We start from the raw sequence: 26,637 nt of genomic DNA on the forward strand, positions 1-26,637 counted from the left end.
TGAACGTTATCAACAGACATGGGTGCACTTATCGGTCGTGCTTTCCTGCATACCTAGGACATCCGTACTATTCATCGAGCCAAAGATGAGGACATTGTCAATCTGAGCAGCAAGATCTTCGTTTGGTTTTCCGGCGTCCGTCTTGCGAGCGTGGGAACGCTTTATTCTTCTCACACCACACGTCAGTTTGGGCCAGCTTCCACTCGCCACAATCCCTCACTCTCTTCCGGATCATTCTCAACGCTAACAGTTTTTGGGCAGCTCCTCGATCAACTCGCCACAGTGAGGCTTTTTAAGCCGTTGCTGGGTGACTCCGTGCTCCGTTGCATGAATATAGCAAGGGTCATCTGCGGACATCGCTCCGTCCTCAGCAATGTGGGCCCAAGGGCATATCGACTAGCCCCCCTCCCCATGCCATCTCAGTTTTATTTATGTTTAGCTAGAGCGCCTCGGTGTATCGTGCCGTGTCCCCCAATACGCGTACGGGTCCTCACCACCAATCCTCCTCCGAAGCCTGCTATCGAGGGCCAGGGGGTTGTCCCCGATAGAAAGGATAGCTTCTTGTCTCGGCTTCTTCCTCCTTCTCTTGTTCCTCCAGACAATTCGAGCACCAATCTGAAGCAGATAGTTGCGTTAGGGAAACCAGAAAAGAAAACACTCCTCACAGCTGTCGGACTGGTAAGTTTCCAGGCTGAGATTAAATCCCCATGGCTTTCACATCTCTAACTCGTTGGAAGTTATTTATTTCATCTAGCGTGTCCATGTCCGTACCTCTGACTGTCGGCAAACTCATAGATTATTTTTCCTCTAAAGATCCCGTCAGTCATTCATTGATCGCAATCCCCTCTACATGATAAGCTTATACTCATTGCTCAGCATATGTTCCTTAATCTTTCACCCTCTGTAGCACTTCTTGGTCTTCTTGGGATATTTACAGTTGGTGCCATGGCGAACACGGGGCGGGTTCTGCTTATGCGACTTGCTGGACAGAGAATTATAGCCCGGCTACGTCAAGCGTTGTACTCAAGCGCTCTCCGACAGGAGGTGGAATTCTCAGAAAAGGATCCTGGGGTTGGTGATGTCATGAGCCGCCTCAGCGCAGATACGAACATTGTCGGGGAATCGTAAGAGTATCATGATCGTGCAAGTGGGAAATGATGCGATCTTTGGGCAGGATAACCAACAATTTGAGCGATGGATTGCGGTATGTGACGATCGATTGTATCGGAACGATTTATTTACTTCCCTTCACAGAGCTACAGTGACTGCAACCGTTGGACGTACGTCAGTCTCGTCCGTGCTCCACGCTGTCTTTAAAGGTCAAAACCCTAATACCATTAGTTGGCCTCATGATCTATCTTTCTCCAAAATTGACTTTGGTCATGCTCTCCGTCGTACCTCCCATAGCGCTGGGTTCCGTAAGTCATTTCAAGTTTAGACTTTGCCCATGATTCATGGATTCGCACCTTTAGTTTATATATGGTCGTTACTTGAAGAGACTCTCTAACGCAACACAAGAAGCACTCGGGAAAATGTCAAACGTAGCGAATGAGTCGCTTTCCGCTTTACGTACCGTGCAGGCATCCAATGCCAGGAAATGGGAAGAGAAGCGGTTCGCAGAAAGGGTAAACGATGTACTCGGACTAGGACGGAAAGAGGCATTGGCTAGTGCCATTTTCTTTGGTTGGTTTCTGTCTCAAATGAGTCCGACCCGAACCTTATGGTCTTGACGCCCTTTAGGATCCACAGGATGGGCCGGAAATTTGACAATTCTTACATTGCTTGGATACGGTGTGTGACATAAGGGTTTGGTTAGTCCGCTAGATCATAATCATGCTTCCTAGGTGGCACTTTGGTATCAAGGGGCGAGATTTCGGTCGGTGACCTCACTAGTCTCCTGTTATATTCTGCATATGTAGGGAGTGCCCTGAGCTTATTGAGGTAGGTGAATTGATGCCTTTTCCTTGATGTCTGCTCACAGATATACCTTAGCTCTTTCTTCGTGAGTCCTTTTCACCATTTCACAGGGTTCCCCTTACAAGATCTGATTGCCGAATCTTCGGGAATGGAGACAACGGTTATGCGAGCTCTTGGAGCATCAGCTCGTGTCTTCTCACTCGTCGATCGCGGACCCTCGATCCCGACTAACACAGGAGTCCCAATATTTCCGATGCGCGAGGGAATTGTACGATTCGAAAATGTCACGTTTGCATACCCCTCTCGGCCAGAGGTGAAGGTGTTGAAGGACTTCTCCTTAGAGATCCCAGTTGGAGGAAGCACCGCCATCGTGTTTGTGATGTTTGTTGTCTTAGAGTATGTTTCCTGACATGTTGCAGTGGCAAGAGCGGAAGTGGAAAAAGCAGTATTCAAAGTCTTTTACTTCGGTTCTATGACCCTCTTGAGGGGAAGGTTACATTCAATGGCAGAGGTAATCCTCAGGGTTTTACGTTATATTTGCTGCTCATTCTCCTGTAGATATCCGGGACTTCGATGTTCAATCGTGGCGGTCCTTGCTGAGCATCGTGCCCCAAGAGCCAGTTCTTTTTGAGGCGTGTCTTTTCGGATGACGGATATCTACTCGTTCGATGAACATTCCTGGATCTTTAGGGGACCATTGCGTCTAACATTGCCTATGGGGCGCCTGATACTCCTAGAAACGCAATAAAGCGTGCAGCTCGTCAGGCTAATTGCGACTTTATTTGGGACATGCCCGCACGATTTGAAACAAAGAGTTGAGTTTACCCAGCATCTGTATTGCCTTTTTTCGATGACGTTGGCCTTGTTTCATGATAGTTGGGAGAAGTAGCCTCAGTGGCGGACAACGGTGCTGGTTGTCTTCGCCGAACAGTGGAAACAATACTAAGGTTTGAAACTGCTATAGGCAGCGAATCGCCATTGCCCGAGCCCTCCTGAAGCAACCGTCCCTGCTATGCCTCGACGAAGCTACTTCTGGTGCCGTACCTTTTATCGCTTATCTGCCCCGTTAATGTATTCATGACATGACGAATAGCTCTCGATGCGGTAAGCGAGCTTAGGGTAAATCAGGCCATAGAGAAGATTTTGGAATCACGACATACAACAAGTATCATCGTTGCCCATCGACTTTCCACAATTTCGCGAGCTGAGCGTATTGTTGTACTAGAAGGTTTGCATAATTTCATAGCGCTTGTGTGCAGATCTCAGCCACAATACCTTGCATTTCAATTTAGATGGGCGAATTGTGGAAGAAGGGAGATACAAGGACTTGGTACCTAATTTCGATCTCGGCTTGTCCGATGAATTGACGTTTGCTTTAGGCTGCTCGACCAGATTCTCGTTTCCGGGCTCTTATGGATGCTCAACTCGAGGCCACCATGGGGGAAAAAGAAAATGCGGCGTCCGAAGGAGCAGATGACGCCGTGCTTGGGAAAACCCATTAGCGTTGAGCTGGTCAACTTTATGCTTCTCGCTGGAACGCTTGTCTACTCAACATGTTCACATCTGACTGTATTTGCAATAATCCCCACTCTTAGGAGTTTAATTCAAGCAAGCAGTATTTACATCCAACTGATTAGTGTATGCGCGGCTTAGATCTCGAGACGGTAAACCATTGGGGATCGAGCTAGACCTCGGACAGTTAAACAATCGGCTGCGGGCTAAAGAGGTTATATCGGGGTGCACAAGAAATGTGCTGGCTGTCCCATTGCGAAGGGCTAGTCTAGGTAGAAGTAGTGTGGGAACAGACCGACAGCCATCCGAGACGTCGAGGACGTCCCGCACTTGCCGAACAGCAAGAGGCCAGCAGTTGCTCAAGGGGTTTATCAGATCAGCTCCAAGGAGCATCACTGCGTCTAATCGCCTCTATGATCTCAAAATCCCTTCTTAGCTAATGGTACGGAGGGCGATCGAAGATGACCCGATACTAAGTTCGATTCAACCCAGCTAGTGATCTTTGAGCACTCTCACTCACTTGTATGCATGCAGGGGCACCCAAATGCGTAAACGTCGCTCTTTGTTGTACGACGCGAATCCTCAGAGTTGCCTAAGAGCTCCGGTGCCGTGTTCCTCCTTGGGCAGAAGTTGTCTGCCCCATCGGAAGGCCGTCAAGGATAAGGGACGGCCCAAAGCCACACAACTGTGCCCGTCCAGTGTTGTTAATTACGATGATCAGCCAGCCAACTGATCAGAGGTGCATGTGTGGCACCTTCTCAGGCTCAGGTTTGAGATCTGTCCTCATTTCTGGCCCAACGCGGTGTGCTCAAATGGAACTCCAGCATCTTGCAAGTGAAAAGAATATTTAATCGACTCAGCAGTGATGTCTTGCTCATGACTACATTTTCGTATCCAATGTCAATTGCTCAAACCTAGTGAAAACCGATCATAATTCCGCCCAGTCGCCTTCCCACAGAGCATCTTTTCTCGCAGTAGAATATCGCGGCTAACGAATAAAAGTCCAAATGTTGCCTGCACAAAAAAATACACCAGTTGACAAATTAGAACAACGATGAGGACTACATTGTTGGAGATTATGCCAACGAGTTCGGTATCATCACAGTCTTGCTTCGGTATACCTTACTCTTTGGGGAACTAGTTAGTACCTATCATCGCGTTGTAAACCGCCGAATACTCACTCCCTGTGTCCACTCCAACAGTGAATGTAATTCGGTCCCCCCAAATCCCACTCTAATTTTGTATTCCTGAGACCAAAACGTCCTACCTTGACTATCCCGATGCTCTCCAACAGAAGAATAGTCATTTCCGAGTTCGGCGGTAATTGTACAAACTTTCTCAAAGCCCGGAAGAAGATTGCCTAGACAGAAGAGATGACATTTCGTTCGGGAGGTACATGGAAAGGAAGACGCTTACCATTTAGGTCCATTGCCCAATAGGGTTGATTCACATCGGGTGGTGCGAAGGCATACAGCTGCATCGTGATCGTTCTTGGTATGTCCTCTCTTGATTTGTAAATGTAGTGGAATGTTTTAGCCACGCTTTCTTCGGGAGAGAATAAGGAACCCTGTTGTTGCAAACAGCAACAGGATTAAAGTGGAAGCAGCAACTGCACAATTACAATTACCTTAGCTACTATCGGGAACCAGACTCCTTGGACCCAAAGCCCACCTTCAACCTCTTTGTAAACGGGTCTGCCAGTATGGAGAGGGTCTGAAGGCCGAAAAACATGACTCCCAATGATTCCATAATGAAAACGGGCTGCTCGTTTGATAACCGAGCATGAGATACGCCAAATGACAGCACCGTCTGAGACTGCTTTGCACCTATTCATGCAGTTCGATATCCGAGTGTGTCAAAAGGCAACGATCACTCACGTTGAATCATTTAATGTGACGACCTGACAGTTTCGTGATTCGAAGGTCGCACGGATTCTTTCTCGAAGGTAAGCGTTCTCGCCAAAGCCACCAACCAACAGAACGTATCTGCAGGCGGTCCCCAGCATCTGCTCATAGAGAGATTGTACGACCTGATCAACCAGAGGATTGAACCATGATTGGATAACGGATCTATCCTGGAGTCTCAGGATCAAGGAAGTAATCCCCACAATTGACGATACTCACCCATCCACTTTGATTCTACCACGCTTTACTCCAGCAGCCTCGATGTTGAGACGACTTTGTCCGACTGCTATATTTGCAGTGCTTGACTGATTCTTAAACGCCTTCTTGGCACTACTTTCGAAATCCGTTGTGGCGGCCTTAACATAATCGGATACCTCATCCTCACACAGCTGTGTTACAGGATTCGATAATAATTTGTTGAAATACTGGGAGGCCCCCTTGTCTACGAATACACCGCCGGCTTGGACGCAAGACGAGGCCCTCACTTCATGCATCAGGAGACACGGGTTGACTGCGTCAACCACATATGCTGTTGTGTCCACGGTTGAACCACCTAACAAATTATCAGTTGGCATGTCAACATCGCGACTAACAATATTTGTCAATACCAGCATCGCAAACAACAAAACTGAGACTTGGCTTCAACAGGCCCGGCATTCAGACGAAGGATTTGATAGGAAGGGATTTCACGTACATGAAACTGAGCCGAAAGATTTGCGCGGTGCAAACAGTAGTGGACGCTGGCTTCCCCTTCTGCTACGAAAATAAGATGGGAGTCCGCGTCAAATGGCGAAATGATCCCCGCGTCAATGGCTGCCTTCCGCATGAAGTCTTGCTCCCTGAAGCCCCATCCATTCGGATGAGCCATTACAACATCCGCTGTTGGAAACAGTCGTTCCCAGACAAGCCCTCCGTCAAGAACACGATTACGGAAGACTTCCTTGGTATGATCAACCAAGAAACGAAAAAAATCGCGGTATATCGTTGACAATGGTATCCCTCCAGGGAGTGCTAAGCTTTCGTTCAGGATTGTTTAGCACGGGATTGTACATGATGACGCACGGTCAACACGAAGGTCATGAGCCTTTGTCAACGTGGAAGGATGCAGATGAAGCTTGAAATGTTTTGCAAGGACCCAACCTTCATCTTCCGCCCGATCCTCCGTCTCCGCGCTTAACGAATCGGCACCAAACGACACAGCCTAAATCACTCACGCATAAATAAAAAAAGGCAGAGAATAGTGCAATACATTCCTTGAACTTGTCGTACCAAATCCGCGTTGGCACCTTTTTCTCATCCATATGGGCTTCCTGACCAGGCCAGTCGCCTACCCTACCAATGGTGGGTGGTTGGCTGTGCCAAAGGGTTGGTGGGTCGAATGACAAGTTTAGTAAGACATACCCTCGAAGTAGATAAGCATATGAGATGCCGCTGGATGTTGTACCTATGTCAACTCCTAAGATGATTTTAGGCTCACCCATCCAGACCCGATTGGAGAATGGGTTCATTATCGCGAGCTACAATAATGCGGAGACTCCTGACGGCAAGGTTTATGGTAAGGCCACTTGGTTCGAAAATGAGCAAAGGTTAAGCAATGGCTGCAATGTTCGTCGCACTGTATCAATAGGTGGTACTTCATTTGACCGCATGTAATTTGAATTACGGCGATCCAACACAAAGAATGCTTGGCATCAGCGTCTAGTGGCTGACAGCCGGGGAACTCCTTGGCTTACGAGGCGGAACTGTTTGTTTTACAATGTGAGAAATGCCACCGCAGGCCATTAGTTGTTGGGGTGTTCAAGCGTTCAGCAGCGCCCCCCCCGCATTTGATTACGTAAACAGAATCTCGTTCCTCAATACTTGTGTCCTCACTAATGTATAATAGTACTCAGTCTCGCGCGTATAAGCAAAGAGAACTGAGGGCATAAAGGAAAAGTAACGTCGAGCTTTTAAGCATCATACGTTTGAATGTAATGAGGGACATGAGGCGACTCAGCCAAAACTAATCAAAGATAATGAGAAACAAATAAAAGAGTGACAGGGTTAATAATCAACGAAACAGAGAAAAGAGTGTTTATAGGAACTGGGTAGGACTTAGCATCAATTCCTTAGTGTCGGCGCTAAGTCGGGTATCCTTGTACAGTACCGAGAGTCAGCCGGTGCTGTCTCACAACACACCCACTCAGTGGTGGATGACTCGATGCAAGCCCAGCTCCTCTCGAAATTTCTCAAATTTAATTTCCGGGAGAGCCTTTGTGAAAATGTCGGACACTTGATCAGCAGTCGGAATGTATTGGAGCTTCAATGTTCCACTTTCGATCTTTTCTTGTATCCAATGGTGATGGACATCAATGTGTTATTGGAATATCAATGTCCATGCATACTAATATTTTTCTTTACTGACGCGATATCAATTGAGGATATCGTATATACCTTTTGTCTTGATAGTTACTTCATTGCCGGTTATAGCAGGCAGTCGCTATAAGCGATATTGGCACTAGGTGTATAAAACACACTGTGCACGGAATTTATCACACTCCCTCAGATCTCTCATTCGAGACTGGGGTGGTGCCCTTTTTATTCTTCCTTGTATGCAAGTTCTGATTGTATTTACAGTCTGTGCATCAGGTAAAGGAATAATAACTCAGATCTCTCATTCGAGACTGAGTCTGCGCATTAGCTTATTTACTTTAGGTCATGAGCCCAATGTCTTCTACTGCAGCAAACGATGCTACTACAACTAAAGGTCTCCACAGTATTGATAAGCTTAAAAATGACAGCCACAACTATTGTATGTGGGCTGTCCAATGCTGAATGGTTCTCATTGATTGAGGACTTTGGGATTTCGTTGATCCCAAGTCGAAGACCTCAGACCCCCCTCATCTGTCAGAGTTGGAAATACTGTCAGAAGATGGACTGAAGATGGATGGGTTTCTGTCTGAGTCGAGGTTGGAGGTTTTGGCAGAGGTCTGTTGGAGCATGCATGCGCAGATGTGCAGGCGGAATGTAGCAGCATGTCCGGAAGTGCTGTTCAAGGTTAGCAGAGTGGGATCACGGCCTCAGTGACTCAAGTGGAGTGCTGTGCCCTGAGCTTGACATCTGGGGGAGATCCCATATTTACAGATTGACACTTACAGTGGACTTCAAACAAGACTTGCGGGCGGAGTGGGCTTGTAGGAGGAGTGTGGACTCCACGAGCATGGACTCAGAGGGGGGAAAGCCCCCTTTGCAGAAGGAGGGACTCAGACCAGACAGGGGGGGTACTCTAGTTGATTTCAGACTGAGGTCCCTGAAAGTATTTACAAGATATAAATAGGACAGAGGAAATATAGAAGGGTCAGTTGGTCTGGCATGGTCTGGCATGGAAATGAGCAGGGATTGTCAAACTAAATAATGGACAAGAGCCTGGGAACTGGAAGTGAGGAATGAACAAACAAACAATGAGTGGTGAGGGTTATTGATGGGAAGAACAATAGGACCAATAACCTAGTGTCAATAAAAGTGGATCAACACTGATATTGGCAAGTTAAGTGAATGAGTGGATAAACATAATAGGCACTTGGCAAGGAATGAATGTATGCTGCCAAGTGGCAAAAGGCCAAAGGAAAAGCAGGGTTGGCATGTGGCACCGACACAAGTCTGCGAAATGGGATGTGGGAATCAGTGTGGCGCTGATAAGTCTGCAGACAGAGGGTGTTCCATCAGTGCTGTCACAAACAAGGACAGCATGATGGCCAGAAAAGGTACGGAGGGGTGTTTTGACCTGACCACAGGGTGTGGAGGACCAGAAGCATCAGAGGTGAGTGGAGGTACAGATGTGGGCGGAAGTCTGGATGCGGGCAGAGGTCTGGATGCAGTGCATGGCTGTGACCACATAGTGGAGTGATGGGTGTGATTCAGATGGAGATGAGGCAAGGGGAGCTAGAGGGACTGGATGCTGGGAGCGCCAAGGGCTCAGGAACTGGAGGTAAGGTCGGAATGCTGGCAAGGTCCGGGGTCAGATTGTTGACCAAGTCTCACTTGATAGGACAGGGGGCCAGACATTGGGTTGGGGGCTGGTTAGGATGGGTTTTGGGTCAGCAGATTTGCCTATCAGCATTGATTCGCCACTGACGGAGCCCCAGGATTTGTTGGTTGTGACATCATCCTCCTACCTCTACTTCCTCCTCATCTTCCTCATCTTCCAATACCTCCTCCTCTGACAAAAAGGCTGCAGCTCCTGATCCTGCGATTGTTGAATGGGACAGGAAGAACGATGCAGCTTTGACTCAGATTGCACTTACCATTGATGACACACCACTCACCCTCATCGACAGTAAACATTTTGCAAAAGAGGCTTGGGTTCAGCTATTCAAAAAGTATAACGATGTTGGTGCCTTAGACGCTGCGAGAGTAATGACACAACTTCACCATTATCAACTGGACGATTCCAAACTGTTGGAACCTCAACTGATCCAGATGCGTGAACTTCGTGATCGATTGGTGAGTCTAGGTGATGACTACACTGACACCAAGTTCGCCATGATAGTGTCAGAGGCACTCCCAGAATCGTATGACATGCTCAAGCAGATTGCCCTTGCGGATCTTGATGATGCATCAACAATAGCCTGTGACAAACTCATAGCCCAAATCCTCAGAGAAGAGAAAAGGAAGAACAAACCTGCTTTGTCGACTGCATTGGTTGCCAAAACTGTAAAAAGTGCTGACAAAAGTAATGGTAAATCTGATGGGAAGAAGTCAAAGAAAGAATGCCCATGCTGTACCAACCCAAACTGCAAATGGCAGTTGGGACATACCTTTGAATGGTGTTGGGCTGAAGGTGGAGGTTCTGAAGGGCAACGCCCAGCCAAGTCCGGCAATGGGCAGAGTTCTCAGAAGGGTGCTAAGAAAAAGGATGCAAAGATTGATGTCCTTCTCATGGAAGAACATGCTGTGATCACAGACAGTGATCGTGTGCGAATGACTGAATGGGTTATAGATTCTGGAGCATCATCTCACATCTGTGCTAATCAACTCTGGTTCTCGACATACTCACCTCTCCTTCCCCCATGTCCAATCTATCTAGGCGATAAACATGCCCTCTTTGCCATTGGTCAAGGTCAAATCAAAGTTGTTCTGCATAATGGAACCGATGACCAACAAGTTATCATCAGTAACGTGCTGTACTGTCCAAAGATTGGCACAAACCTCCTCTCCGTAACACAACTAACCTCAGTTGGAGCGCGAGTTTATTTCGCCCCCAGTAGTTGTCAACTTCTTAATCCCAGCAGTGAACTCCTTGGAATCGGGAAGGCCTCTGGCAGCCTTTATAGGTTGCCTTGCATTGTGACAGGTTCAGAATCCACATATATCTCTAGGTGTGCCAGGGAAGGTAATGTTGAGGCTGTGCTGGTTGCTCGTACAACTACTGCAACAGCTTCACTTAATGTCTGGCATGCCTGCCTTGGACACATCTCATCACAATCTATTCTAAAGATGGTCCACAGTGGTATGGCCAAGGGAATGGAAGTAGTTGGGGATATGAAGGATGGATCAGCCTACTGTGAAGAGTGTAAGGCGTCAGGACACACATGTTCCCCTATCCCTAAACAAACTCTTACCCATTCTGGCGAAATTCTCGGATGCGTCTTCTCCGACCTGTGCGAAGTCCAAACCATGACACATGAGAGCTACCGATATTTCATCACCTTCATCGATGATCACTCCTGTTTCTTAACTGTCTATCCTATCAAAAAGAAAAGTGACACTCTTGAGACCTTCAAAGATTTCCTAGCCCAAGCAGAACGTCAATCAGGCAAGAAGTTGAAGGTCTTGCACACTGATGGAGGCGGTGAGTACTTCTCCAACGAGTTCTCTGAATACCTTAGGGACATCGGGATTGTCCATGAGAAGACAAATCCTCACACGCCACAAGAGAACGGTGTGGCCGAGAGGGTCAATCTGTCAGGGCACACCCGACTGACCCGGTTCCACCCAGGCCCACCCGGGCCCACCTCACCCGCTCACCCGCTCCCCGCTACCCATCCTTCCTCCTCCCTCCTTCCTCCCTTTTCCCTCTTTTCTCTTTCTCCTTTATTTCATTCTCCCTTTCTGTTTATTCTTTCTATTTACACGGACCACCTTCCCTTGTATCATTGTACTGTTGACCCGTCTGGCTCAGACACCCTGGACGACTTCCCGCTACGCCCAGCATGCACACCTGCAGCGGATGCCCTCGGGATCTCCTGCGGGGATACCCGGATGGCTGTGGCTCTCTCCGTAGATGACGTGGCACTCATCATGTGACCCAAGCCGCATGTACATAAATGTACCTGAAGTGGGAACTGAAGAAGTAACCTTCTTCTCACATTTTCCACTTCAGGTAAGTAGTGTAGTTCTTCCTTTTAATAACAATTCACATTTTCCACTTCAGTCTAAGTGGCCAGGGACTATAGTCCCAGATCGGGCCCGTCGGTACGCGTGCCCACTTCGTCCCCCGAGAGGGTCCCTCTGCCGGGCACTACAGCTGGGCCCCCTCCACCCCGGATGCATCCCTGACACAATCGTACACTCGTCATGATGACAATCATCATGCTTGAAAGTGTCAAGTTGCACGTTGGCCGATCTGCCTGGCCATACGCCCTCCGACATGCTGTACTCATTAAAAATATTGTTCCCCATTCCGCTCTCCCTGATGGTATTTCACCATTCCAGCTCTGGACAGGAAACAAGCCATCAGTTTCTACCATATGCACCTTTGGCTGTAAAGCCACCCTCATTATTCCTGAGAGACAATGAGATAAACTTGCTGCACGTTCCATCACTGGGATTCACCTGGGAATGGCTGCCGGCAAGAAGGCTTTCATAATCTATGAGCCTGAAACTCGTAAAATTCATGAATCTTGCGATGTTCACTTCTTTGAGGAATCACCTGAACCCGAACAAGTAACAATTGAATCCTCATCTGTGGATTTGTCTTTGCATGTGGTTGATAAGGATGATATGGCAGAGGGTGATGGAAGCATTAGAAAGGCAGTGGAGGAAAGTGGTGAGAAGGGAATGGTGGACAAAGAAGTTGGAAATGGTGGACTGGACAAGATGGAAGATGATAATGATGGGGGATTGGAGGTTGATACGTTGGGAGAGGAAGAGGATGAGGTAATTCCAGATGCTCCCTGATGGTCGACACGTGAATGGCATACATGGATTTGAGATGATGACGATCGATATTTTGTCAATTCATATGATAGAACAGGTCAGTATGCTAAATGAGTGGGCAAAGAGCACACTTGCATTGCCCAAACTGAAGTCCCACGCACCTATCACGATGCCATGAATTGCCCCGACTCCGATGCCTGGCTCGAGGCTTGCCACAATGAACTGATGTCCTTGAAGGAAACCCAAACTTATGTTGCGGTTAGTACTGATGAGGTAGACATTCGAAATGTCATTGGTTGTCGTTGGATATTTGCATTGAAGAAGGGGGCAGATGGATCTGTTAAGCGCTAGAATCATTGCCAAAGGTTTTGGTCAGATTTATCAAGTTGACTACGATGAAACCTTCGCACCTGTTGTCAAGTGGGTATCAATTCAAATCCTACTCGCTATCGCTGTGCGACTCGATCTTGAGGTACACCAGATGGATGTGAAGACCACCTTCTTGAACGGCGATCTCGAACATGTTATCTATATGAATCTGCCCATGGGGAGTGCCGATTATGGGAAGGAGAATGTCATTTGGAAGTTGGAAAGGAGTTTATATGGCCTGAAGCAAGCTTCAAGGTCATGGTATGAGAAGGCGAAGAAAGAGTTTGTGAAACTCGGCTTCTGCCGGTGCGACTCTGACCATGCTGTGTTTGTTCTTTGTGGGAAGGACAAAGTTTTTGCATCATCGCCCTTTATGTTGATGATCTCATGATCCTTTCTAATGACCTCAGCCTTCTTAATCTCAAGAAGTCCCAGCTCATGAAAACGTTCAAGATGAAGGATCTTGGAGAGATTCACTGGTTTCTAGGACTCAAGATTACTCGTGATTGAGCTCAGTGCTTGATCTACATCTCCCAAACCCGTTACGTCAAGGATGTTCTCACTTGTTTCCATTTCACTAATTGTCATCCAATCTCTACCCCAATCGCATCTAACTTCAAGTTGTGTCATGGCTGTGCATTCTGACCCGTTAGCTGCCTGTCCTGATGCCACCCGAGCCCATTCCTGCTATGCGAGCGTGAGCGCGAGCCCTGACCTCAGCCCTATCCTCCCTGAGGACTCCCTGCTCACTCCCCTGCTTGCCCCTAGGCTCCCCTGCACCTGGCCGACTCCCCCACAGCCACACCAACCTTCCCACCCTGAGTCTGCCTCTGGCACCGTGCCCAGCACGACTCCTCTACCCCACCCACTTGGCCCCTACAGGGCCACTACCATTCCCGCGCCCGACTCCGGCCCAACTCCGAGTCCAGCGCCGCTATGATACCATCGCTGCTATCGCGGCCCTATGCTCCTTCCTTTATTTATCTGTTATTGTTTGTTTTGACCCTCGGTCATTGCCAGCCGCTGTGCGGCCAACCCCGCTCCTTATTCATGTTTGCTTCCGGACCCTTCGGCCTTCGGCCCGGGTCCGCTCCCATTCATTCTTTCCTCCTATATATATCCTGTATACTACATTATAGTACTTTAGCTCTAATATCGATTTGACCACGACCTCTAAGTCCTGACCCCAACAAGGCAATCCCAGTAAGTCTGAAATGAGGGCCAAGAGACAGCTAGGGGGCACAGCGCTCCTTTAGAGTCGCTGAGGCCAAATGCCCTACCCTTGGGCCTTGTTCGCAGCATCATGGCCATCGCGGCCTATAGTGGCCCGCAATGGCAATCCTCGGTGCCGACCCCGGACCAGTGTCTAACAAGTTGCCCCAACTTGATTCACCTGAAGTTGACGTCCGCGATTATCAGTCACGAATCGGCAGCATTATGTATGTGATGCTTGGCACATGTCTGATATCGCCTATGCAGTGGGCACTTTGAGTCAATATTCCACCAATCCTGGGAAGGAACACCTTATTGCCATCAACCGCTTGTTCAGATACCTTAACTATTCACAGAACTACAAGTTGGTTTACAATGGTAAAGCTCATGATAACGACTTCACAGGTTACTCCAATTCTGATTGGGCTGGTGACCCATGTGACCACCGATCCGTTTCTGGCTTTGTATTCAAAATCGCTGGAGCTGCTGTGTCCTGGAGTTCAAAGAAGCAGTCTTCCACTGCGCTGTCCAGCATGGAAGGGGAGTATATGGCGCTTACCCATGCTGCCAAGGAGGCAATATGGATTCAACAACTTATTGGTGATGTTCTCAAATCCCGCTCCATTCCTCATACTATTCTCGGTGACAATCAAGGTGCCCTCACCTTAGCCATCAACCCTGCTTACCACATGCGCACGAAGCACATGTTAGGCAGCATTTCATCTGCAAGTGTGTCAACAACAGCGATGTGGATCTTGACTATATCCCAATGGCTGATCAAGTAGCCAACGTTCTCACCAAAGGACTTGTGCAGATCAAACATGAGAAGTTCACCAAAGGGATGGGGATCATTAATGCCAATGTTCATTGAGTGGGCATATTGGAATATCAATGTCCATGCATACTAATATTTTTCTTTACTGATGCAATATCAATTGAGGATATCATATATACCTTTTGTCTTGATAGTTACTTCATTGCCGGTTATAGCAGGCAGTTGTTATAAGTGATATTGATGCTAGGTGTATAAAACACACTGTGCACGGAATTTATCACACTCCCTCAGATCTCTCATTCGAGACTGAGGTGATACCCTTTTTATTCTTCCTTGTATGCGAGTTCTGATTGTATTTACAGTCTGTGCATTAGCTTATTTACTTTATGTGTTTCGTTCGAGCATGGAACATGGGGTTCTCAGCGAGGGCAATGGCAGATTGATTGTTGATGAAGATGGAAATGGGTGAGTCAATAGTGATTCTGGAGGATTCATATAGTTGATCTAGAAATAATGCTTCCTTACCGGTGTAGGAGAAATAACGGTCACCCTATGGAAACTCATTATGGAAATATGTCAGATAAACCATGAAAAACCCCATATGTCAAGTAGATATCAGAAAATAGAAGAACCTGAATTTTTACGAATTTTTACGAATTATTATGACTACATATGATAAATTGGAAGAAAGAAAATTAATAAAAATACTTCAAGCTTAGCACCAACAAGACGGAATGCTCAGGGGAATTTATAGCGAATATTGAACAAGGAACTAGGACAATCGAGCAAGATTTGACTATAAAACCAACCAGAGAACCTCCACGGAAACTACTTTCCCACGCCTGCACATGTAGCTGAGGTTGGAAGTACCACGGAACAAGGATTCCTTAGGAACCAATGAAAAATTCAAAGTCGTGTTTATAATAGGAACGTAGATGTTTTTCAAACGGACCCAATAGGGCATTTCACGGTTGACTGAAGTGCAATGCATCTGAAGTGAAATTCCTAAAGTGACACATGAGTGACAAAACTCGATCTTAACTCGATCTAAACTGACGACTTTGACTTGGGGCTCAAGTCCCCCAACTGGCCTAAAGTCGATTTTCTAAAGTCAGTCTAAATTCGGCCTTATACATAAGTCCGCAAATCTTGCTGTACAGTTCTCCGCTTTAGGTCACCTGTCCCTTTGCGCATTTTCCCTCACCCCTCATCACCCCACCCCATCACCGTCACCACCATCTCGCTTCCCAAACCATGCCAGCCAAACGAAAAAACCCTGAGGGTTTGGTCCCTCAGCTACGATCAGGGCGCCGCTCACGTACAACAACGGACAATGAGTCTGCCAGTGCCACCCCACCCATGGTTGCCGTCAAGGCTGAAATTAAGTCTGAGCCTCGCACTCCAAAGGTTCAATGGGACACCAATGAACGCTGGACAGAGCGCCTAATTGAATATCTCACAAACCACCTTGATGTTCGACTGAAAATGTTCAGTGATTCTGTCAAGGATGCAAGGAAGGAGTCGCGGAAAAAGGTGAGCATCTAATATGATGCCTTTCAACTCTCACCACTCACTATCACCTAGGTTGTCGGTAGCAAACCCAAAGTTGAATATTACCGTGAGATAGCAAAGGCTGTCTTTGATGTTGAAGGGGAACCGGATCACAGCGCTTATTTAATGGAACCTGAGCGCTATGCAACCTCTGTCTTAGGTCGGATCACTTAGTAAATTTATTAGTTGCTGAGGTCACTGTAGCTCATCTAGTACTCTCCCAATTGTAGTTTACAGAAGACATACACCGGATATCGCAAAGTGCTACAGCAGACTGGTGAGGGCCTCAAAGATGAGGATGAGGATAAGAATGAAATGCACAGAAACCAGCTAGGTAGCATACATGTCAATTACTTGGTACACTGCTTATTTTCTCATTTTTGAAGAGATGATTCGTGCATCTTTCCCATGGTGGAACACACTGCATGGATGGTGGTCAGAGCATCCAAAATACGCATTCCAGATGGTAACAAACTCAACAAGCGGCACTGGGAAGATGGTAAGTGATTTTGAACAAGCCGTCTTTGTGCCTCCAGAGCAAGTTGCTGCACCCATTGAGACCAATACCTCCCGTCCACCTTCACCACCAGCCATCGTAAATGCACCGCTTTCCCATGTCAACTCACCAATTTCTTGGGCCGAACCACCACCTCAGGTTGACATGGGACTTCTTAATATGGACACCACCCTTTTTCGCATGGAGTCGCCCACTGGTTTTCCACTCTCCCTTCCAGACTCGCAGCTCCCTGATGTCAAGCCAGGGATTAATGCAGAAGACTCAAGTGTGTCTTCATCTCATACACTGGCAAGGTCAACCCCAGGGCCTGCCACACTCAAGTCCAAGGTTGACTTAACGCTCATGGCTTCACGCACATCAGGGTCAAAGGGCCGCAAAGATTTTATTGCCGATTTCCATGAGGCAGCATGGGTTGATCAGGTTCAAGCTCAACAAGAGGCTGAATACCATCATGTACAGCAGATGGCATGGCTTGAGCTCAAGAGAGAAAAGATGCGCCGTAAATTTGAAATTGAGTCGCTCAGGCTTCAGTTACAACTTGCGCAGGTCCAGTCACAGCCACAGCAGCAGCAACGGCAACAACAGCAGCAGCAACAACAGCAGCAGCAACAGCCACAACAACAGCATGATCCCGCATTTGATTTTGGGAGTCTCAATTTTTAGATTTCTTTATGCTCAGTGTGAAAAAACCACAAAAAATTCATCTTCATACTCATACACACGTAGTACAAATATTTGAATATGAAAATTTTAGTAGAGAGCATCGAAAAGAGCTGCCTGTACAAGACGGCGCTTCCGGTGCCCTTCTGATTCTCGGGGCAGTGACAACCCTGCTCCACCCCAGGTGAAACCTGCAACTGGTTCATCATCCTCACTATCATCTTCACCACTCCTGCCCTCCTCAACCCATTCCCAGAAATCACTTTCATACTCCTCATCTTCAACACGCGCTGCAAAAGAGTGGATGATCAAACATGTGCGGACCCATGCAAGCGAAAGTACATAATCATGCTCTGAATTGATCTATTGACGGAGTCCACGAAGTGACTGGAAGCGACCTTTGAGGTACCCCACAGCATGTTCTGACCTTATGCGCACCTGTAAAAAAGGACATTTAAATCATAAATAATCATGAGAGGTCTTGGAAATAACTCACCGTAGATAAATGATAGTTGAATTGGCGGTTTGATGCTGCAAGTGATTGTGGCCGCTTGTAAGGCACCATACACCATGGGGAAACTGCATATGCAGAGTCGGCCCACAACCATTCACCGTTGCGGAAAAGCTGGTCAGATTCTTTGAATGCACGGATTCCTTGAATGCCGTTGAGTCGTGCATACTGCCAGGGGGGCCAAGCACATAGTCGGTGATGCGTAGGTTTGGTAATGTTACAAGCTAAAAGGATATTAATACCGGTGTTCCACATATATATATAAATTGATAGTAATCCACATACCGTAAGACTGAGAGAATAGTTGGACTTCCGGTCAAAAAACTGCTCCCCAAAATGTCCTGGTTTGGACGCGAGAGGGAGAAGAGTACCATCCACCATACAAAAACCCGGCCTCCATGCGTGACAAGACACACTCTCCACCCAGTCTGATGCCTCCCACTTCTCAGCTGCATTTGGCCATCGAATGGCCTGGTTATGCAGCGGCAAAAAGGCCATGATAACACGACATGTGGCCTTGACAACCATGCCTGCACTGCAGCCTGCCCACTGTGCAACGGCATCAACAGATGCTGCATTGCCGAAATGGCCGAACCGATAGAGAGCAATTGCGAGCTGGCAATCAACAGGCCACTGGTCATTCCTGGAGCTGTTTTGGAAACATGGGTGGGCCTGGATGAGGGAGACGAGGATGTTGAATGTGTGAGGTGAGACACGTAGATTTTGACGGAAGCGGGGGGGGGTCATCTTCTTTATAGCACAAAAGAATAAGCGCTAACTGGCTGCATTTCGGGACATCATGTGGAAAAAGGACTCGGGTGGAAAGGAGAATGGAGAGGAAAAGTCGCACCTGAAACATGGACCGCCTGAATGAGCGATGTAGGGACTGCAGCGCTTGGTTGCATTCAGCAACCGATGACAAGTTGGATGGCTGGGAGATGTTGCCGGTGTTACCATTGCCAGTGTCAGTGTTGTCATCGCTGCTGCTGCTGCTGCTGCTGCTGTTGGTCATTGTTGATGTGGAGGTTGAACTGGTATCCGGGTTACTAGTGTTGTCAGAGGATGTGCTGGAGTTAACAGAGTCGGTACCCTTTAGTCTGAGAGTTCGGCATTGTTGATAGTAACGTGCACGGAGCCGGTGGGCATGCTGGATGGTAGAATGGATGAGTCGCTTGCGATCAGAAGGAACGGGCATTAGAGTGGCTAATTACATAATAGGAACATAGAGGATATGGGTGACGGACTTACCCAACCCACTTTGGATGCACTTTAGAGGCTTGTACTGTGAATGCCCAACTGGAGCATCTAAACTGGACCCAAAGTCGCTCTAAACTTGGGTCGCACATGAGTCAAATTTTGTCCATTTTAGATCCAATTCATAATCCAGTTTAGACCCACTTCAGCGAACTGTGAAACTCCCTAATGAAAGTAATTTCAAAAAAAACTACCCATAAATGACAGAGATATGACCGAAATTCACAGAAAACAAGGACAACGTACAAAAGGAAAGTGCGAAGAACAACCAGTAACGACCGAGACGAGCTTGAGAGCCCATTAGAAAGGAAGGGATATACTCTTAATTCACCCAAATTTTCATAATAAAAGGCTCACACATCAATGAGATATTCATTAACGGGATGAGTGACATCAAAGTCATGGCTCAGGGAAGAGACAACGTTCACGCAAGATCCATATTTAAAACACATAACGAAATTTACATGGAAAATATCATAAATTAAAAACTATCGTTATGCAAAGTTTCAGCCCAAACGGTCCAGCCGTTGTGAAGTTAGACCAACAACGGGAATATAGAAGTCCGCATCATGCTTAAAGACATGTGAGGGTGGCGATGCGAAGGGAACCGGCCATCGGAACCGAGATCTGCACTTTGGCAGATCATGAAGACCAATTTCTGTCCAAATAAGGAAGACCCTGATCAAAACAAAGCACAGAAAGCACAAAAACACCTTAGAACATGAGGGAAAAATCTGAAATAAATCATGGAAGCCTGTATTGAGGATACAAACACCTGCACATACAATAAATTCTGAACAATTAAACAGAAACGGCACCTGCATATGAACGAGTATGGGAACAACACACATGATTACTGAATGTGCACACGAACTTTTGCTAACTTCACAAATACCGAGAGTTAGAGTACAACTTTAGTACCATTGGAAAGGTGGGAATAAATGAAGATTTATGAAGCTGAAAACGTGAAAAACCATTCAGAAATGAATGAGATACAAGGACATGAAGTTAGTAACCTGAATACATGCGGGAAGACAACTTCTAGAGGTCCTGAGCCCCAAATAAAATACATAAAAATATGATATCTTCGAGGACGACCTATTATAACAACAAAAAATACATACGAAGGACTGGGATGCAATAATACAAACGGGAATAAGGGGAAATGGATGAAATCCACAAAATCCACTAAACTATGATGGACCATGGCAGGAATTTTAGGGAACGATATACTAATGAAGCGAAGAGCTATAACACATTCGTTTAATCAATTCTTAACTACTAGCAACTTTTTCTTTCGATTCCAAACCTGAACAATTCACTCATTTTATCATTTCAAGTCTCATTTCAACTAAATGTCACTGAATAAAAATAGAATAAATCAGCTGAAGGTCTCAGCACAGCCGTACACATAGTAAAGCGAAGTTTGAATTCAGAATGACCAAGTCATAGCAAACTAAATGGTAAATAAGAGGAATTTGAAATAGAAAACTGCAACAAATGCAGCACAGTCAAGTTCTAATTAAACCATTAAAATAGCTTAGGTGAGGAAGGACAATAAGGATTCTAGGTGCAGTCTGACTGCAGTAGAGCCACAGTTCAGCGCAGTCTGAGCGCAGTAGAACTATAGCGTGAAAAATTCATTTTTATTCAGTTTGAGGAAAATACACTGTAAATAAATCCTGTAAATATGAGGTAGAGCATGAAAAAGGAAGGCAACCCAAGGAGTATAAAAGGGAGACCCTTTCTGCGACTTTTCAAGAAGTAAGAAAATAGAGTATTATTTTTCTCAAGCATTTCTGGTTGTCACTCCATACAGTTAAGATTGCCACTGTAGTAAAAGGCAGCAAATAGGGAGAGGAATATTAAGTAAATATTTCAACAGGAGAGCTGGTTAACACTCCAGATTTCAAAGTGTAAACACAAAACAGTTATTTTGCTACTGTTAAAACAAGCAATAAAAATAAGATAAAAATAAGACAAGGTCAAGGAAGACTTCAGACACGATCAAAACCATTAACTGAGTAGAATCTTTGAAAATTCACCAAGTAAAAGATTTGGATCAAGTTAAAATCCAAATTAAACGATCCTACACAGAATTACACCCAGACAAATTGAGAAATTACAATAGAGGAACAGCTCTGCAGGGCTTTGTTTATCTGTAAGTCAATTCTCAGAAACTTTTAGACTAACCCATAAAATAGAATTAGCCAAAACGCTCGGATTGGTACTATAATTACAACAAATATTACTAGTACACTTCCCCATCCTAACTAAAGAACCAGGGAACAGCTTGGTGGTGGTCTCATTTGAACCTCCCAACTGACCTTCCTTCGTTCTCTCCTTCACTGGCATGGGTCATCACCATATATTCTGCCTCAGTACTCGACAATGCAATTGTGGGTTGCTTCTTAGATGACCAAGCAATCGCAGCCCACCATAAATGAAGCAATATCCTGACACGGATCGTTGGGTGCTTGGATCACCAGCCCAATCGGCATCTGAGAAACCGGTGAGTCCATCCTTTACCTTCTTTCCATCAAACACCAGGGCTAATTCACAAGTTCCATTCAGGTAACGAAAAACTCGTTTAAGCACTGTGAGGTGCTCCTTCCCAGGAGCAATCACATGTTGAGCAAGAAGGCTGACAGCAAAAGAAATGTCAGGATGAGTGCTGACAGAGGCATACATAAGGGAGCTGAGCATGGATTGGTAGAGATGAGTGTCAACTTCGGGGGAGGCTAATTTGTTTGGTTTTAAGTTTGCAGACATCGGAGTACTCATCGATCAAGTCATCTCCAGTCTGAATTGCGTGAGAATTTCAGTCATGTACTGGCATTGGCTGACAGTTATGGTTCTGGCAGGGCGATCACGTGTAATTTCCATTGCAAGGAACCAGTGGCCTTTGCCGAGGTCATGCATCTCGTATCGTCGGAAATTTCCGACTTGATGATTGAAATGTCGCGCTTGGGAGCAGTGACAAGAATGTCGTCAACATAGACCATGACAAACTGTGAGTCTTTCCTGCAAGATAAACACAGATCATACCCTGATTGCTTGTATCCCAATGTCTTTAGATGATCATGGAGTGTTCGGTACCACTTGAGTCCAGCCTGTTTTGTTTTAGTCCATACAGCACTTTCTTCAGCAGCCATACTTTGCCAGGTGTAACAGGTACTCCAGGGGGTGGTTTAATATGAATCTCCTCTCGGAGATTACTGTTCAGATAAGCGGCGATGGCATCAAGCTGGTGGATATCTGTCAGGGCCTGGGCTCCATCCAGGGGCGGCCCTGTCTTGAGGCCCGGTGTCTGCAGTGTCCCAGGCAGTGGGCACTAGATCCTATCCTGAGTTCCTCGAACTTGCTTAGCAGGGACTCAGTTGAGAAGAAGGGTGAGTTTCTCTATTCCCTGCTAGGCTACTATAAAAGGAAAGCTGACTGTATAGTTTGTAGCGTGACTGTAGGCAGAGGCCAGGGGTGTTCCCATGGCTTGGAAAAGGCATCACATGGGCTAGGCAACTTCATCACCTAGCCCATGTGACTTTTCTTGCGGGTCTGTGTGTGGGCTCATAGCTGTATGCGCACATGGAAAAATAGGAGAAATATAAGAAGAATAGGGGAAAGGTGGGAGGAGACTGGGAGAAGGGGTTTCAGGGTTGTATGGTCAGGTATTGTACCCTGACAATATCGAGATCAAGGGAGGCAGTGAATGTGAGGAACGAGAATAGGGTGTCACAACCTAACATTGGTGAGTATGTTTGAAAATAGTTGATACCTAATTCTTCTGTGAATCCTTTCACAACTAATCTTGCCTTTTTCTTTATTACTTCCCCTTCAGAGTTCGTCTTTTCCGCAAAAACAAGATGACTATTGTGGACTTTTGCATGTTCAGGCACATCCACTTCCTCGAATACCCTGTGCTTAACTAGGTTCTGGTGTTCTTCGACTATGGCTGCTGTCCATTCATCCACATCTTTTTGGCTCATGGCTTCATGGTAATGATGTGGGGTGCCTTCAGCAATGAGGCATACTCGCTGATATCTTTTAAGATGGCGAAGTTAAGTTCATCATCCCGTGTGTTACTATCACCCACTGAAGTTTGGCTTGGTCCAATGTCACCCACTGAATCCGAGATCACTGGCATGGTTGCTGCTGGCTTAGGTTTTCTCGAACCCAAAGTCAATTTTGGATCTTCATCAGGTTGCATGGGGCGTTTACCGGCATTAGCACAATGAGATCAGTGGAGAGGAGGAGCAGTTGACAAGGAATCGGGAGTGTTGGATTTGGGAGTGTGAGAGGGGTGAGTCAAAGAATTTTTTGAATCGTTTGCATTTGCATTTGCACTAATATTCTTATCCCCCTTTGAATCAGCACTCTCACTTCCATCATCCTGCCCATTTCTATCATCTCCCACATCATCTCCCATGTCTTCCTCTATTTCCACTTCAACCTGTATCCTTTCCCTTCCGTCCCCTTCCAAAAATTCCACATCCTGCGATTCCAACATCCGCCTAGCCCCTCTATCATACAACAGGTACGCTTTCTTCTCTTCAGCAAAGCCCACATGCACACACTCAATCGCCTGCAAACCCAATTTAGATTGGTACTTCTTGGGGATGTGAGCATATGCAAGGCAGCCAAAAAGTCGAAGTGATTGGAGAGAGGGTTTTTGACCAAAGTACACCTCATATGGCATTTTATTGTTGTCAAGAGTGTGGGTAAGTACGTGGTTCTTTATCCATGTGGCATGTCTGATCGCGAGACTCCAGAAGTTTTCAGGCAATTTCTTGTCCTTCAATACTTCCTTTGCATCTTCAAGCATAGATCGAGCATGGTTGTTCAGTGAAGGGTTGCTTACTATTTTGGGGATGGTAACATTCTGTTCCCCCGTTCACCTCAGGCCTCAGTAGGTCCATCTAAACTTAAGCTTTGATGGGCTGTGTATTCAACAGGGTAGAGGTAAAAGGCTACCGGGCCTTTACAACTACTCCGAGGTATATATATGTAAACAGCATTGCTATAATGGGAATTATAGCGATGCAACATAGTATAAATATCACTATAATTGGGATTATAGTGAAGTAAGGTTAATCCCTTACATTCAGCATGCAATTTGTGTGTTCGGCAACGCCATTTTCTTGTGGAGTATAGGGGTTTGTGTGTTCGTGTGTGATGCCATCAGATTTAAGGTATGCATTGAATTCCTCTGATGTGTACTCACCACCACCGTCAGTATGAAGAATCTTTAGTTTCTTACCAGATTCTTTTTCGGCTTTGGCTTTCCAGGCTTTGAATTGATCAAAGGCAGCATTCTTGGTCTTTGTAAACCCAATATAGGTGTATTGGGAGGCATTATCAATGAAGGTAATGAAGTACTGATAGCCTTCACAGCTTTCAGGTAGGATAGGTCCACACAAGTCACTGAATACCCTTCCCAGGGCTTCAGTGGCTCGTTGCAGCATGGATTTAGGAATGGGGTTTCAAGTTTTCTTACCCTTCAGACAAGGTATGCACCTTTCTTTCTTCCTATCCAAGATTTCCATGCCAGTAACTGCCTCAGTGTTTTGTAGGTGGAGTATGATATCTTCATCAGTATGGCTGAGTCTTCTGTGCCATAAGGTGAGACTAGCCTTAGAGGTATTACTCACTCTTGCTATGAGTGTGCATCCATCAACCATTTCAACATGGGCAAACCTAGCTTGCTCCGGGTGAATGACTTCAGCATGCAATCTATAGAGATTTCCATTTAGGTGAGCCTGACTAAGAACTTTACCTGATTTGGAATCAACAATGTCGGCGCTGGTTGAGGAAAAAGTGGTCTGGAGTCCACTTTTGGCCATTTGACATGTGGATAGCAAGTTTTTGCTAAGATGGGGAACATGCAGAACTCTCGACAGCGTAGCGAGTTTGGATTGGTTTCCATCAGGGGTTCTGACTTTGATGTCTCCGACCCCGATGGCATCGATGAATTTCTGATCAGCAATATGGATTTTCTTTGGTAGGGTGAGTTTGTGATAGGAGTTAAAGATAGAGCAATCCAAGGCCATGTGGGATGAGGTGCCTGAATCTACAATGAAGTTGATGTGGGAATGGGGGGTTGACACAAGCAAGGCCGAGGGTTACTCTGTTGCATAGTAAGTGATGTGATCTCCATCCATGTCCTCAGAGTTGGCTACTCTCACTGATTGTCCTCCCTTCTTACCCTTTTTCAACTTTCCATCTTTCCGATGAGGTCCCTTTCCTTCAGCACCCCCCCCTTTGGCCCAACACTGCTCTATAGTGTGGCTTTTCTTCTTACAGTTCGCACATGTTGACTTATCTACACCCTTCGCCTTGGATCTGAGCTTCGAAGACTTTTTGTTATCACGAGCAATGAGCACAATGGCTTGCATTTGCTTGCGTTTGAGATCATGTGCAAGGATGTGGTCGATGGTATCCTGGAGTGTCAGGGAAGGACTGTTTAGAAGAATATCTTGAATGTTCACCCATTCATCTGGTAATGACATAAGGATGGCAATGGCTAAGACTTCATTGCTAATTGTCGTTCCGAGTGAGTGCAATTTCACTGCAGTCTCCTTTATTTCCTGAATTTGCAACTGGATGTCCTTTTCTGGTAGGATTGTGTTGTGGAAAAGTTTTGTAAGAAGGTAAAAGACCGATTTGGGTCCCTTTCCCTCGAAGTGTTTCTTAATGATTGACCAAGCCTACCAAGCCTTTGCCACTATCTTGATGTCATTTATATAGACTTGTGTTTCTTCATCCATGGATACTAGGATCTGGAGCATTGCATTCGAGTTGCTCTTGTCCCAAGTTTCTTCAGTGAGAGCTGTAGAGGTAGATGTAGTAGTGGCAGGAGTGGTAGCAGCAGCAGCAGTGGCAGCAGGAGGAGCGGCAGCAGTAGTGGGTGGGGGATTAGTTGTGACTGTCAGGGCACAGCCCTCGACCCCACACACCCTCAGACACCCCTTCCCCCATTTTCCCCCATTTTTCCTCCACTGTTCCACAATGGTACAGGTACGTGAACCCATGGGAATGTTCTGGGCAAGCAACTTGCCCAGAAACCAGCACAGCCACAACCGTGGGAACGTTCTGGGCCAGAATCTTCCCACAGTACCTAATATGGAAACTCGGGAAAGACCCAACAACTGCACAGTTCTCAGGCTCCTTTTGTAGCAGCCTCACAGGGGGTTGAGAAGGTTACCCTTCTTCTCAACTCATTCCCTGTGAAGCAAGTGTAATTACCTACTTCCTAATGTGCACCAACTCATTCCCTGTGAAGCCCAGGGCAAGTCCCCTCAGTGACTTTGAGGAATTAGTG

The 26,637-nt window shown here is 46.4% G+C and overlaps 3 protein-coding genes across 3 annotated transcripts; 2 read left to right on the forward strand and 1 right to left on the reverse strand.

The window, feature by feature from the left end:
• Window positions 1-327: 327 nt before the first annotated feature.
• Window positions 328-3,419, forward strand: EI90DRAFT_3147248 (putative ATP-binding cassette transporter; the record flags this gene model as incomplete). The annotated part of the gene is made up of 18 exons (XM_039065512.1): window positions 328-375; window positions 532-678; window positions 796-822; window positions 859-1,124; window positions 1,175-1,221; window positions 1,342-1,418; window positions 1,473-1,683; window positions 1,741-1,791; window positions 1,845-1,915; window positions 2,072-2,289; window positions 2,337-2,428; window positions 2,476-2,549; window positions 2,608-2,731; window positions 2,794-2,824; window positions 2,882-2,952; window positions 3,011-3,145; window positions 3,210-3,247; window positions 3,297-3,419. 18 exons carry the CDS (start codon window positions 328-330, stop codon window positions 3,417-3,419), a joined length of 1,851 nt encoding a protein of 616 aa, XP_038910074.1.
• Window positions 3,420-4,265: 846 nt separating this feature from the next.
• EI90DRAFT_3158350 (uncharacterized protein) lies at window positions 4,266-6,841 on the reverse strand (the record flags this gene model as incomplete). The annotated part of the gene is made up of 10 exons (XM_039066170.1): window positions 4,266-4,556; window positions 4,611-4,789; window positions 4,846-4,996; window positions 5,057-5,255; window positions 5,307-5,498; window positions 5,553-5,886; window positions 5,942-5,972; window positions 6,028-6,344; window positions 6,396-6,534; window positions 6,620-6,841. The coding sequence occupies 10 exons, from the start codon at window positions 6,839-6,841 to the stop codon at window positions 4,506-4,508; spliced, it is 1,815 nt and encodes a 604-aa protein (XP_038910075.1). The 3' UTR covers window positions 4,266-4,505.
• A 9,239-nt stretch (window positions 6,842-16,080) lies between these two features.
• Window positions 16,081-16,976, forward strand: EI90DRAFT_3020798 (uncharacterized protein; the record flags this gene model as incomplete). The annotated part of the gene is made up of 5 exons (XM_039057548.1): window positions 16,081-16,359; window positions 16,411-16,550; window positions 16,608-16,711; window positions 16,764-16,876; window positions 16,914-16,976. The coding sequence occupies 5 exons, from the start codon at window positions 16,081-16,083 to the stop codon at window positions 16,974-16,976; spliced, it is 699 nt and encodes a 232-aa protein (XP_038910076.1).
• Window positions 16,977-26,637: the final 9,661 nt, after the last annotated feature.

This window comes from Cantharellus anzutake, assembly GCF_015039405.1.
Source record: "Cantharellus anzutake strain C23 chromosome Unknown EI90scaffold_90, whole genome shotgun sequence".
Classification (NCBI taxonomy): Eukaryota; Fungi; Basidiomycota; class Agaricomycetes; order Cantharellales; family Hydnaceae; genus Cantharellus; species Cantharellus anzutake.